The sequence below is a fragment of the Egretta garzetta genome, unplaced genomic scaffold, assembly GCF_000687185.1.
Source record: "Egretta garzetta isolate BGI_Z169 unplaced genomic scaffold, ASM68718v1 scaffold341, whole genome shotgun sequence".
NCBI classification, from domain to species: Eukaryota; Metazoa; Chordata; class Aves; order Pelecaniformes; family Ardeidae; genus Egretta; species Egretta garzetta.
In genome coordinates, this window is record NW_009258546.1 from 20,399 (window position 1) to 32,851 (window position 12,453).

Consider the following 12,453-nt stretch of genomic DNA (forward strand, 5'->3'; position numbering starts at 1 on the left):
GTGCAGGTTGATGTTGGCCCAGGCTTCCTGCCTCTCTAAGAGAGGGTGACCATACATAAATGTATGGGTTAGTGTCACAGGCTCAGCTGGGTTTGTATGGTTTTATTTATACATTTATTTATTTATTTGTTTTATAATGTCTTCCCTCTTGCTTAATCTTTAGGGGTAGTACTATTTCTGCAAGTTCTCTGTAAAATGAGTATATTTTAGTAGGAAACACACTTCCTTGGTGAATTCCCAATTGGAGTAGAACTAGTTGCGTTTGCAGGTGATTTTCAGTCAGCCACACTGTAATTTGTTTACAAAACAGAAGTTTTTCACCCTCCTAGTTCATGCTGCATTTCTCCTTCATGCCTTTTTGAAACAAGCAAACATTCAGGCAAGGAGAACATAATTTGACCAGCATTATCAGCTAAATAAAATAGCTCTGTGTTTCTCTGTCTTAAGTTATGTTGTAAGTTGCTTTCTCTTGTGCTGGTCAAACAAAAAAATGTCTCCAAAGCCTGGGCTCTGCCCAAGTCCTTTTCATTGTGTATTCTGGGTGCATGTTTATACAGCAGTGAGCATAGCTGGTGCAGAAACAATCTAGTTGTTCCTTAAGCTAGACCTGGGTATTGCTGGTCCTCCTGGACTACAGACCCTGCCAGCAGACCGGGGGGGTCTCAGCCTGCTCGCAGATGCCTCCTGCAGCGTCCAAGCAAGCTACTGTAAAAGGAGCTTGGTACATCTGGAAGAGCTGCAGCCACTGCAGTGCAGACATGCCCTGAGGTGAACAGTGGTTGGGGATGAGAAATGTCTGTGTTTGGTTCCAACTTTTACTAAAAACCTTGGAATAATAAAGAAATCCTTTCCCCCCCATATATTTTATAAAGAAGTGGTCTGATGCATAACTGCTCCTTGCCCTTCCCTCTGAAGAACTGACTCCAGCAGTCTGTGAAGCTTTCCGTGCGTGCATGCCCGTGTGTAGAGGGGGTTGTTCATTATTTATTTCAGTGTTTCTTGAATAGAACTGAGTGGTGTCTCAGGAAATTTGGGACAGTGGTTCTCAATGGAGAGTGAGGTACTCTGGTGAGAGGAATGAATTTGGGTTCTAATTAATTTTGTGTTGTCTGAGGCTATGTCAGCACTAGCACTCTGAGCAGATTACATGGAAACGCACAGATGGTTTTCCCAAAACGTGCGGTATGGCTTTGAGAGAAAGCACGAGAGGCGAGTATGCCAGTCTGTGGAAGAAAAGGAGAAGCAAGTAGCGAGCAAAGGTAGACATCTTGCTTGATGAAGGCAAGATCAGATGTTTCTCGGTAGAGATTTGAGACATAATGGTACCAGGCTTCAGGTATGAATGATCGAGAGCTTAGTTTTATTTCTGCTGTTAGTTTGTGGATAAGAAATAGGTACCAACTGGGCATCTGGCTTTATGTCACGTCCCCTTTTGGCAATGACAGTGTGGGAGATGTGTCAGGATGAAGAGAGAGCTGGTCTCTCTGACTCAAGGTTTGAGGCCTTTAAAAATCATGATAGATTGAATTTTCTACCATAGGTTTCTGTGGAGAGTGGTTCTAATAATGACTTAGTTTGGGGAAATTCCTGTATCAACAAGATAGACGTAGAAAGTGCGTTTGCTTTTGCCTTTTGGTTACCACTTGCATCTCTAAGGAGTGGGAAGCATTTGAAAAGCACAATTTATATTTCTGTGCTGTGATTTCCTGATTAAAATGGTAAAACTATCCATGAAGCTGTGAATTAGGATGCAGCCATCACTTACCCCTATCGTTAGTTCACGTGTCTAACCCCATACTTCCTGCTCAGCTCCAGAATTTTAATATTAATGAGAGCCTCAACTGTAAACCCCAGGCCAATTGAATTTGATGCAAGCAATGAAACTCCAGATCAGCAAGAGTTTAGGCCTTGTAGTTGAAGTGGCAGTTTCCTGTTCTGTATTACATCTCTCAGAGAGAGGTCTGATTCTCAGGCTAAAGGTTAGTATAGGGAACCCACCCTTGTTCAGTGCTTGGTTTGCAGTTTGCTGCCTTCAGGTGGGTGGGTGGAAAGAACAGCAGCCTTTCTTCCAAACAAAGGGAACGCGCTTCCTCCTATCCCCATCCCCAAGATGAACGAACCCGGGCTGTCCTGTTAGATTTGCATCTGCTGTCCTGTCCTGTTCAGAAGGTTGTGTATGGGTTATTTAAGGGACAGAGCTGAAAGCTCAGTAATCAAAATGGCTGGAGCCTGAAATAAAATACAGATTCTCATTCTAATTTTAGCCAAGAAGTTTCACTGGGTCACATTGATCAGTTCTCTGCATTGTAATAAATTTGTTCCTGTGCATAGTGTCGATGTTTAACATCCAAACTGCCTTTGGAAGGCTGGAATGCCATGGGGATCAGTATTTGTAAGGTGCGTGAAGTCACCTGTTAAATGACACAACAAGACGTGATTTTTGGAAGAGTTACTTCTGAAAGATGTGCTTTTGCTTATACTTACAAAATCATACAATTTTTTCTGAAAGTTACAGTTTAAAGTGTAAATGTCTAAACATTTAAATTCTTCTGGTTTTGAAGTAAGAAAAGCAGGTTGTATATAATGTATGGGAAATACCTGTACTCTGTACTGCCTGTGTTCAGTGCTATGAACTCTGATTTCCTTGGTAACACACCAGAGAGAACAAATGTGCTGCTGAAGTCTCCGGAATGAGGTTGTTTGCCTCTAGTAGTGCAAGGCGACAGTTTTAAGTCTAATGCTGGTGCTCTAGTGAGAAGAGTTGTTCTTTCAATTGACTACTTAGGTGAAGTAGATAAAGCACTGCTAGTAGGTACTCAGAGCTTTTATCTGCTAATTACTCGCGTGATGAGGCTGTCCAGGTTGACTGGAAGGCAGGAGATGCTCATGATTCCACAACTGAGCAGAAGAGATGGCTTAAGAAGAGACAGATTGGTTATACAAATGCTCGGACAAGAGGTCAAGGTGCCGCGTCCAGCCAACTCTGCTATCCAGCCCTAGGAAACTGCCCCTGGTTCTACCTGTCCTTACTCAGCAGAGTTTATATGCTCCTCACTTCTGTCTGTACAGTGCGCCATACAGTTATAGTATCACTAAATTTTCTACAGAGTGAGGTTTTATTTGCTTGTAAGTGTCAGGTGTGGAGTTATGACCACCCTCTTCTGCCAGGCAGCTGAATGGTGGGTTATAGTGATCCTGGCTAAGTAATAAATCTGGCTAAGGAGATGTGCATGTAATGCAGTTATTAAACATATCTATGTGTGGCTTTCATTGTCAGCTTGATTTCCTTGAACCAGAGTGTTCTTTCACCGTTCTCAAAGCGTGCCTTGCTTTGCAGGCCTGAGTCCCAGCACAGGGCCGGTAGGGAGTGCATGCTGTTGACTTCAGCACTCTTTTTCCCTTCCAACTGAGCCTGGAAAGCCTTAGCCAAAAGACGGCAAACCACAGGGAAGTGGAAACGTGTGTGATGTAAGTGACACATAACTTCAAAAATACTGGCTAGCATCATGAAACTTTCATCCGTTTCCCATACCCCTTCTCCTGCTGCTTTTCAGCTCCAACTGCTTTGCATACCCTTGCCATCATGGATGACTGTAAGCTCTTCTACCCTGGGTGCTGCAAGGGGATGAATTTGTAAAATCTATTAATATATTGTACTAAGCGGACCTGGAATTGTGCGTTCTGAGAGCATGTTGGAAAGAACCTGGCATGCAAAGTGCAGGGCTTGTCTAGCACAATTTTTGTGCCTTGTATGGCCTGAGGAGTTGGCAAAATCTTTTGACAGACTAATAAGTTCTGCTGTAAGTCACCATTTGCTGACTTTTATTTTAACAGTCTTTTAAACCAATGTTTCAGTGTCTCCTTTTGTGCACACTCTGGAGATAATTTTTTTTTTTTAACATATGCTACTTGAGGAAAAAAAAAAAGCCATGCAGAACAGCCCAACAGTTTCTTTTTTATGAAAGAAAGTAGAAAGCATCAAATACAAGACCAAAAAATCAAGTAGGTGATATTTCTGGTACAGTTGGGCTGTCAAAATTCGGAGAACTGTCTGTCTGCAGAAGTGGGGTTACTTCTGGTACCAAAGAGGAGAGGTCCGCATTGTGGATGTGCTACTGGTTGCATTTTATTTATATTTTTCAATTGGAGCTCAGCAGTCCCTGAGGAAAGGGCGATGTCAGTAGCTATATTCTTCCCTTTGCTGTGCCCACTTGCTGTTTCTAATAATAATTCTTTCTCCTGTCTGTAATGCTGCTGCATTACAACACAGTCTTCAGTGCAGGGAGGACCTCCTCCTTTCCTGAGCTGCTGGTGAGAGTAGTTCGTTCTTTGTACAGCACCAAATACCACCCCTCCGGAGCATGATAAGCCAAAACCAGTGCATGAGATAAGTTATGTCAGCTGGAAAATCCAGCTTCACCTGTCCTTTAATGGCTTCTGTTGTCCTTTTTCCTCCCATCTTCCCTTCCCATCTTTCCTTCATATTCAGGCATGTGCTGTGGCTGAGTGAAAGCAGGGTTTGAATTGCAGCAGTGCCTGTTTCATGTCTGTAACCAAAATGCTTCTTTGAATTTGAGATCTGTAGAAGAATTACCTTCTGGCAGCTTTTCTAAAGATGTCTCAGAGAGAGAAATTGTCATGCTTATTACTACTGTGCTTAATTCTTCGCCGCTTTTATTTCTTTCTTGGTTGAACCCCTTATTTCTTTTCCTGACTGTTTTTTCCTAGAAGGAAGGAAGACTTTGACCATGATGTGATTCAGTCTGAATATTTTTAGAATGTATTTTCTGTATGGTGTTATTTTATAATCATCATGAAGATAATTTTGACATGCAGTGAGTAAGAAACTGGTCCATTCTGAGCTGCGCTCATGCTTTTAAAGTGTCACCTTTAAGGCTTTTCAATAGGACTTTCCACTATACCGTGTGCATGCATAAATACGCTGGATAGTTTAGAAGTACTCCTGTTTTCTGAGTGCAGTATGTGGCAGAGCCCAAACACGCCTTTAATTATCCTGCAAGAGAGTGAAACTCGATCTCATCCATTGTCACTGTCCAGAGCTGATTATTTGGAGCACAGTCCTTCTGTCATCCCAGAGGTGTTACGGCTGTTGTGTCTGTTCTATGCCACAGGCAATTGTGCGTGCATCTTCAGGTCATTAGGAACAGAGATAGCTTCATAATTGTGTGGGTAACTAAGGTTTCATTTCATTCCACTTTTAGCTGTGATTTAGCTGTTTTATTATAAAATAACCCAGGAACAAAAAGGGCACATTGAGGCTTCTGTGTTTAATTTATTGTGTACTAATTAAATAGGTTTTCATGAGCACCCTGAGTCTTCTCCATTCATTCTGATGTCTTAGCTCAAGTGTCTTCTTCTGGTCACCTCCCTCCCTCTAAAAGCATCAGTAGAAAATGAGATTAATTTTTGCATGTGTCTTACTGTTGAGGTGCTCAAGGTTGAGTGAGGAGAATACCATAAAAATGTTTGACAGGCAGTGCAGTTAGGCTAAGCCAGGTCTAAAAAGCTGGCAGATACCATTTTTACAGACCATGATGCAGGGCAGGGTTTTTCAAGTTTCTCGTAGAGAGTTCTGTTCAAAGCCCTCTTAGAATAAGCATTAAATGTGTAATTCAAAGCATGCTGATGGAAGTATGCATTGAGTGTTTTGTTCCAGGTCTAACATGCAAGTCTTTTTTTTTTTTTTTTTAAATTTTTTTTATTTTATATGAAATACATATGGCAATCCAGATCAGAACCGGGCTGAAGGCATATTTGGAATGCTGAATGGTAGGGGTGTTTTCATGGCAGCAGCTACTGTAGTGAGGGTTTTTTTGTTTGCTAATATTAGCCGTATTTCAGTCTTTTTGTAGCAATATCCTATTGCTGAGTCTTGGTTTTAATGGAAATTAAAATAGTTAACAAACCAAGAAGTTTTAGCAGAAGGTCTGCGAAAATTTTGCCATTTGCAACAAGAAGGCATCCACCTGGCCTCCGGAGTCACCACCCCCGCACAGTTTGAGCTGTGGTACCTTAACGCTAGAAGTACATCTCTTTGTTTTAAACCACTGGTTTGGCCATGGTCAGTAACAGTGCTTTACAAGGTCAAATGCTGATGCTAGCTGGGTTTTGGTTTGGCCTTCCTGTTTCTCACCATCTTCGTGCTGCTGGTTGTGCCAGGATGAACACCTTCCCTGGAACACTGGGCGCATTCCATGTTTGTGATGGTCATCATCAGCTTAAATAATATAAAATACAGGGTTAATAATATGCAGTGGAACTCTTACATTTTTCAACACAATTTATTTTTTTTTGTAAGATACTGACTTCAGAAGACAGAGGGTTTTGTTGTCTTTCCCCAGAACTAATAATCTGTCTCTCTATTCTAATTAATTTTGTGTTCTCCCATCCCTTCCTTTCATACTTGTGGTTCTGGTGCTTCATGTTTTTTTATTTTATTTTTTTAGGCCTCTGCTTTTTGTGCTTTTGGCAGCTTCTCTTTAAAGTGGAACTTGATCAGGCATTTATTGCTATTTTGATCTCTAAAGCAATACAAGCTAAAGTCTTGATGTGTGTATACACATGTTGGTTTGTAAGATTCCAGCTTATTCAATTGTAGAGGCAAGATGTAATTTTGCAGGTACTGTAGTTTCATGTCTTCTGTGTGGAACAGTCTGTTTTACCAGTAGGGATTCTTTTCCGGAGATATGTTTGAGTGACTTGAGACTTAACTTCATTTCCTCTCTTTCAAAAAGTAACCCCCTGACTATTCAAGTAAGTCTGCTCCTTTTGCATGCTTCTGCATGTAAGTCTCTGCCTCTTACTCCTCACCCCAGCTCTATAATACCACATTTTAGCCTAAAGTCAGGCTTCTGGTTGCCTTAATACCATCTGTGTGCCTTGATTGCAGCATACTTTTTTTCATTTCTGAACCTGTGAATAAAGGAAAAACTGAGTGTCCTGGGGGAGTGTCTCCAGGGTCTCCGTGGAATGTCAGAATGTGCTTAAATGTGGTTTGTTTCCTAGGTTCCTTCACCAGGAGTCTCTGATAAGAAGACAGATTGTTCCCTCTGCTTTCTGCAGGTTCTTTCCAGGAGCAGAAAAGGTGCTTTTTGCCCTCTGCTTCAGTAATAGCTCCAAAGCTACATGCCAATAGCCGTATCAGCAGGCTGACCATACAGAATATTCTCCAATGCTCTGTTTTCAGTTTGGTAATCTCACTCTCCTCCCCCCTCCAGGTCCCCAGTTCTTCTAACTTTCCACAGACTAGTATTGGGCTAAATATTTAGGAACTGGCTGGGCTTGGAGTAAGCTTTCAAAATAAACCTTGATTATCTATAACCCAAAAGAGGTTTTTTCTCCTTTCTCTGCAACAATTTTTTTTTTCTGCCTTCTGATACCTTTCAGATCAGCAGGCAGTGAATTTTCTAGCCTGTCTCTGATTGCATAAATGGCCCCTTCGCAGTGGGTCTAGCGGACTCCCTCAGTGCAGGAACTGCAGTTGGCTTTCCTTGCCTGTGCCAGGGCTAACCTGGGTTCAGTTGGCCAACGCTAGCAGAGGTTGGGGTAGTTGCATAGTATAATGTAAGGGTAGCATGAAATAAAATTGACTTTACCATTACATTAAAGGGTAAACAGACTGTATGAAACATACTTTGCAATTTAAGTAAGCTCCTCAATTTTTGAAAATGTATCTGAAGCTGCTCTAGAGTGCCTGGTCTACCACAGTGGAGCACTGCAGAATCCAAGGGCCTCGCCGCAGGATTTAGGTCACGCTTGCTGCGGAGCACACAGGACCTTGGGTATTGTCCCTCTTCCTGAAATTCCTGAATCACCTCCTGGCTGCTTCTGGCATCTGTTTTTTGGCTCTCGCTGTTCACTTCGATTTCATATGTTGGTGCTTTAAGTACTCGGTGTTGTTTGTTTCATGCTGTGTGGATGTAAATGTTTAGGGGTTTCAAACACAGGCTGGTGCTTCACGGTATTTGTGTCCTGCTTGCTAGGCTCATGCCAACAGCTTTTGACATCTGGTTGGTATGTTTTGAATTCTCTTATACCGTCTGGCACCCATATTGTAGTTACCTGACAATAAACAGATGCTTCCTACCTTTTTCTGGAACTCTTCAACAAGCGGTTTGTGCAGTGCGCCCCGTGTCCTTGCACTAGTGTTCTGGTGCACTGTCAGGTGGGTGTATAAAAGACAAGTGAACGTGGGCTGCATCTTCTCTGAACTGGGAATCACGAAACTGCTTGCTTGGCGGGATATGCTCTCTAGCTTACCCCAAAAGCTGGGGGGAACTGCCAAATCCTTCTGCATCCGATAGCCATGAAATGTTCGTTCAGGGAAGTATTTCTAAAGTCAGTTTGGTTATTATGAAGGTTTTTCCTGACAATTGATGAAAGATGCTTCTGGGAGTTAGCTTTGCCATTTCCTGGCTTGAATTTGGACCTCTAGGTAATGATTTACGCAAATAGCATCCAAATTGGGACCTCTAGGTAATGATTTATGCAAATAGCACCCAAACAGAGCTTCTGCACAAATGGAAACTTGTTGCTTAACAAAAGTGCTTACCAGAACCGGTAGAGAAGTTGCTGAAAGTAAAAGCTCTGCATTTGCCCAGTTAGAGGTGTGTTTATCTTGCACTAAAATGCTTAGCACAGAAGAGCCAAAGACCTGGCAGCCATTTGCAGAGGAGCATGTTTTGTTGCTGCTGCTGCGAAATCTGTAGCTCACCTTTGGATGATATGTGTATGTTTCAAGGAAGATTTTAAAAGCCCCTCTGCCGTTATAGGCTTTCCTATTTCTTACTCAATACTAGGATTATCTGTGTTAGATCTTGGGGTTTTGTTCAGACGATTACTGTACAATATGACATTTTGCTCACATGAACAGTAAAAATAGAGCTGCAGGTATAATTGTGGGCAGTGCAAGCCATGGAATTAAGCAAGTCATGAGGAAGTAGAGAGGAAGCAGGATATTTTTCAGCATTCTGTTTAAAATTAGTATGTTTTAGTAATAGGAACTAGAAAGCTACAGTTTTCAGCAGTTGCAGAAGAAAATGAATGTAAACCGCACTGAGGCTAGTCTCTAAATAGAGCTGCAGGATAAACACCTCTGCAAAAGGCAAATTTAGAGAGGATTTCTTTGTCCGAGTATGAAACCCAAGTACTGTTTGTGTTACAGTCCTTTTGTTGGCAGTTTTGTGTTTGTGAATACAGTCCTCAGAGTTATTTTGTTTTATGACTCTTGTACCACTTTAATTTTTAATTTTGCTCTGTTAACTAGTGCATTGTGCAATAATTAGTCCCATGCTTTGATTCTCAGCTGTTATTTTTAATGAGTCTTGAGAAGAGTAACCTGTGGGAGAGTTGCATGCTCTTTGTTACCATCCCCATGGAACCGTACACGCATCTAATCGGGATGAGTTCATAGTAGCCCTCCATTTTTGAGTAATATGGCTATTTTCTTCTTCATAGGACTGAGTTTGCCCTAAAAGAAATCATGTCATCAGGAGGAGCTGAAGATGATATTCCTCAAGCAGAGAGGAAAACAGTGACAGACTTTTGCTACTTATTGGATAAATCTAAACAGCTATTCAATGGCTTAAGGTTAGTGCATTTTTGACAGTATTCCTTCAGAAAAGTGTTGGAACATACACTTCAGTGTGTGAGTGATGCTGTGCCAGTGTCAGTTGTACACTGAACATTTTGAACTCAAACCCAGTATGCTTGTTTAGGAGAGGACAGCGTGCACCTATGTATGGGTAGTTTTGGACCGTATATGTAAGAATGTCTGTAGGAGTAGAGGTTCACCCATTTCTTCTGAGATAGTAGGGAAGGAAATGTGAGAAAGGTGAGCTGAGTGTCTCAGTCATGTCATTTAACAGTAAGCTAGAAGTTGGAAATTCTGTGAAATTGATAGAATTCGTACTGAAATGTTGTGTATGAAGCACACAATTAAGGACTAGGTGTGGCTGTATGCAGTCAACAGCATGCAAGTCCAAAATGCCACAGTCTGTACAAAAAGAAAAAAAGGGATGGGAAAGATCAGCCTAGGTGGGAGGAAAGGTGAGGAGGGAGTACTTTTTTGGGAAGAAGGTTAGGAAGTGATAAACAGGAACATCCAAACCATAGCCTGTATGTGTATGGTGAAACAAATGCTTAATCTAAACGGTGGAGAAGAGTAAAATCTGCATTTATCTACCAAGCATCTGCAATAACATCTAGAAAGTCTAGCTGTTTTGTTAGTACCAATAAGAAGGGGAATAAGAGTAAAAGGGGAATAGTTCATGTTTGGACAGTGATATAGGCATCCTGTTTATGTCAATATATGATGAGTTAAAGCTTATGTGTTCAAGAGCTGTTTTATTTCTAAGCTTTGCTGTAGTCTCTTAAGCAACATGGTTTTTAGCTCATATCTTGTTGGCAGTTCAGCATCTTACTGGTCTCTGAGTAATACTGTATGTTTGGGCCCATATAGCTTGCTGTTACTCAAACACAGATGGTTAGCAAAGATGTTTTTAATTTCCCCCCCCACCCCCTGCTATTGATAATCCTTTCATGTGCTTTAGAAGTTGATTACCAAATCCAAAACAAACAGTTTGTGCTCCAAAATCTGAGTGGTAAATGGGCAGTAGAGACAAGGAGTTCTTGGTGACTGTATTCAGCACCCCATGAAATAGGGTCTAAAGTTAAAGGAGTGAGATCTTGAGGTCAGGATTTCCAGGACCATATACACCATTACATTGGCTTTCTGATACAGCTTGCTTGAAATTTTGGCCTCAGTCACTGAAGAGTACAAATTAATACGTTCATGTCTGGATGTGTGATGCTCGAGTTCAGATTGCAGAGATGGCAGGGCACCTACAGCCATTCTGTTTTTTCCTTTGGGCATGGAAGGAGTTAGCATTTGTATCAGACTTCCAGATGAGAGATGTAGTTTCTGTGTGTATGCATGGTATTTTGCCAAAAAGAAACCTTCTTATCCAGCTAGATGAAAAGAAAATGGAAAACGCCTTTGGATTAAATTTGGGCAATAAAAATAGAGAGATGGGCTTCAGCAGCCGGCTCTGCTGTATGAAAATAAGAACGTACCAGAACGGGGGCCTGCCTCTGTCCTTTACTGTAACTTGGCACAGTTAATGTAGTTGGTTCTTGCACTGAACTTGACTTTCACCTATAAGGCCTGTGATTCCTATGGGCATAGTGACTGGATAAAGCAGCATTATAATTTTCAGGTATCTCCGCTGTTAGTGCTTGTTCTCTTGTGGCTAGTTCACCTGGAAATGACTTGGCAAATATCCTAATTCTTAGTCCAGTTGCTTGCTTTTCCCTCTAGCATAATAAATGCATTTGATGCGTGCCAGCCTTCTTCTGTTTTGAAGATGATGATGGCCTTTGCTGCTGTGTTTTATGCCATTGTCTTGTCCCTACCATGTTTCATGGAAGAGAAGTGATGGGGGAGGGAGAGGAGAGCAATGATTTCCTTCCTGAAACCTCCTCTGGGCACTTCAGCTACAGGGAACTGAGCCTATAGCTGTGTTGGCAGCTGCTTAGCTGTTGCTGCTGCCAAAAATGCAAGGGCTCAGCCTGCCACGTCTTTGTTTCAGTAGCATTTCCTTCCTCTCTTCCCAATACAGATGCCAAATACAGCATTTGAGGAAAACATATGATGATCTGCCAAGGTTGCTGCTCCAAAGTGTACTTCATGCTCGCACTGCCAGTGATACCATTCTTTTGTGGCCATGCCTGCTAGAGTAACTTAGAGGGCAGGTTGCATTTCTGGTGGCTGTGCTCCCTTTTTGAACACCCTGAGCTATAAGTTAGAAACAACCATTAATGAAGTATGTTCCAATTGCTCTCTTCTCTCCTTCCCCCACTCCCACTTGCTTTTTTTCTTGGAAAAAGGTTGGAAAGAGGGAGCATGTTAGGAAGCAGTTTGTCATGGTGTTCTGTCACCAGTTACTATTTTCTTTTTAATGTTAAACAGTGCTTAAATGTGTTCAGTATCACAAAGAAGCTTGAAACTTTAAGAAGTGAAAAGACTTTCCATGTTTGTCGTACTTTTCCCAGATTATAAGGTCTTGCCGCTCATTGCACGGGCTGCAACTGCTGTCCCTTCATGGCAAGAGATGGTAGTGTTTAAGCATTTATTTTGTAGACTGCTGATAAGATGCAAGTTGAATCTCTTAGTTTTGTTCCATGCTGCTGCTGCTGATGTAGAAACAACAGGACCCTGTTAGCTTCAGGTGATGCTGCAGGCTGAACCCCGTCTGGTACTGGTAAGGGACTGGCTTCTTGCACTGATTGCATCGGTGAGGCAAGTGCCTGGGAGCGCTGCTGGTGTGCTTACTGCCTCCATGGTTATTAGAGGGGATTGGGAAGCTATGCCACATTGCCGTTATCCCACTGCTGCTCAGATTCTGGGAATAGGAGCCTGTAATTACTGCAAGC

At 42.0% G+C, this 12,453-nt stretch overlaps 2 protein-coding genes across 7 annotated transcripts in view; one reads left to right on the forward strand and one right to left on the reverse strand.

The window, feature by feature from the left end:
* Window positions 1-2,888, reverse strand: part of RPL35 (ribosomal protein L35) — an 11,166-nt gene extending 8,278 nt beyond the window's left edge. The window contains exon 1 of the mRNA XM_035903135.1: window positions 2,841-2,888. Within this exon, the coding sequence (XP_035759028.1) occupies window positions 2,841-2,888 (48 nt within the window). The remainder of the gene's footprint in view (window positions 1-2,840) is intronic.
* Window positions 2,889-9,481: 6,593 nt separating this feature from the next.
* The window catches only part of SCAI (suppressor of cancer cell invasion), a 32,930-nt gene continuing 29,958 nt past the window's right edge, over window positions 9,482-12,453 (forward strand). For all 6 annotated transcript variants that reach the window (XM_035903051.1, XM_035903059.1, XM_035903072.1 and 3 more), the window contains exon 1: window positions 9,482-9,609. In XM_035903051.1, the coding sequence (XP_035758944.1) occupies window positions 9,503-9,609 (107 nt within the window). In that variant the 5' untranslated portion in view covers window positions 9,482-9,502. The remainder of the gene's footprint in view (window positions 9,610-12,453) is intronic.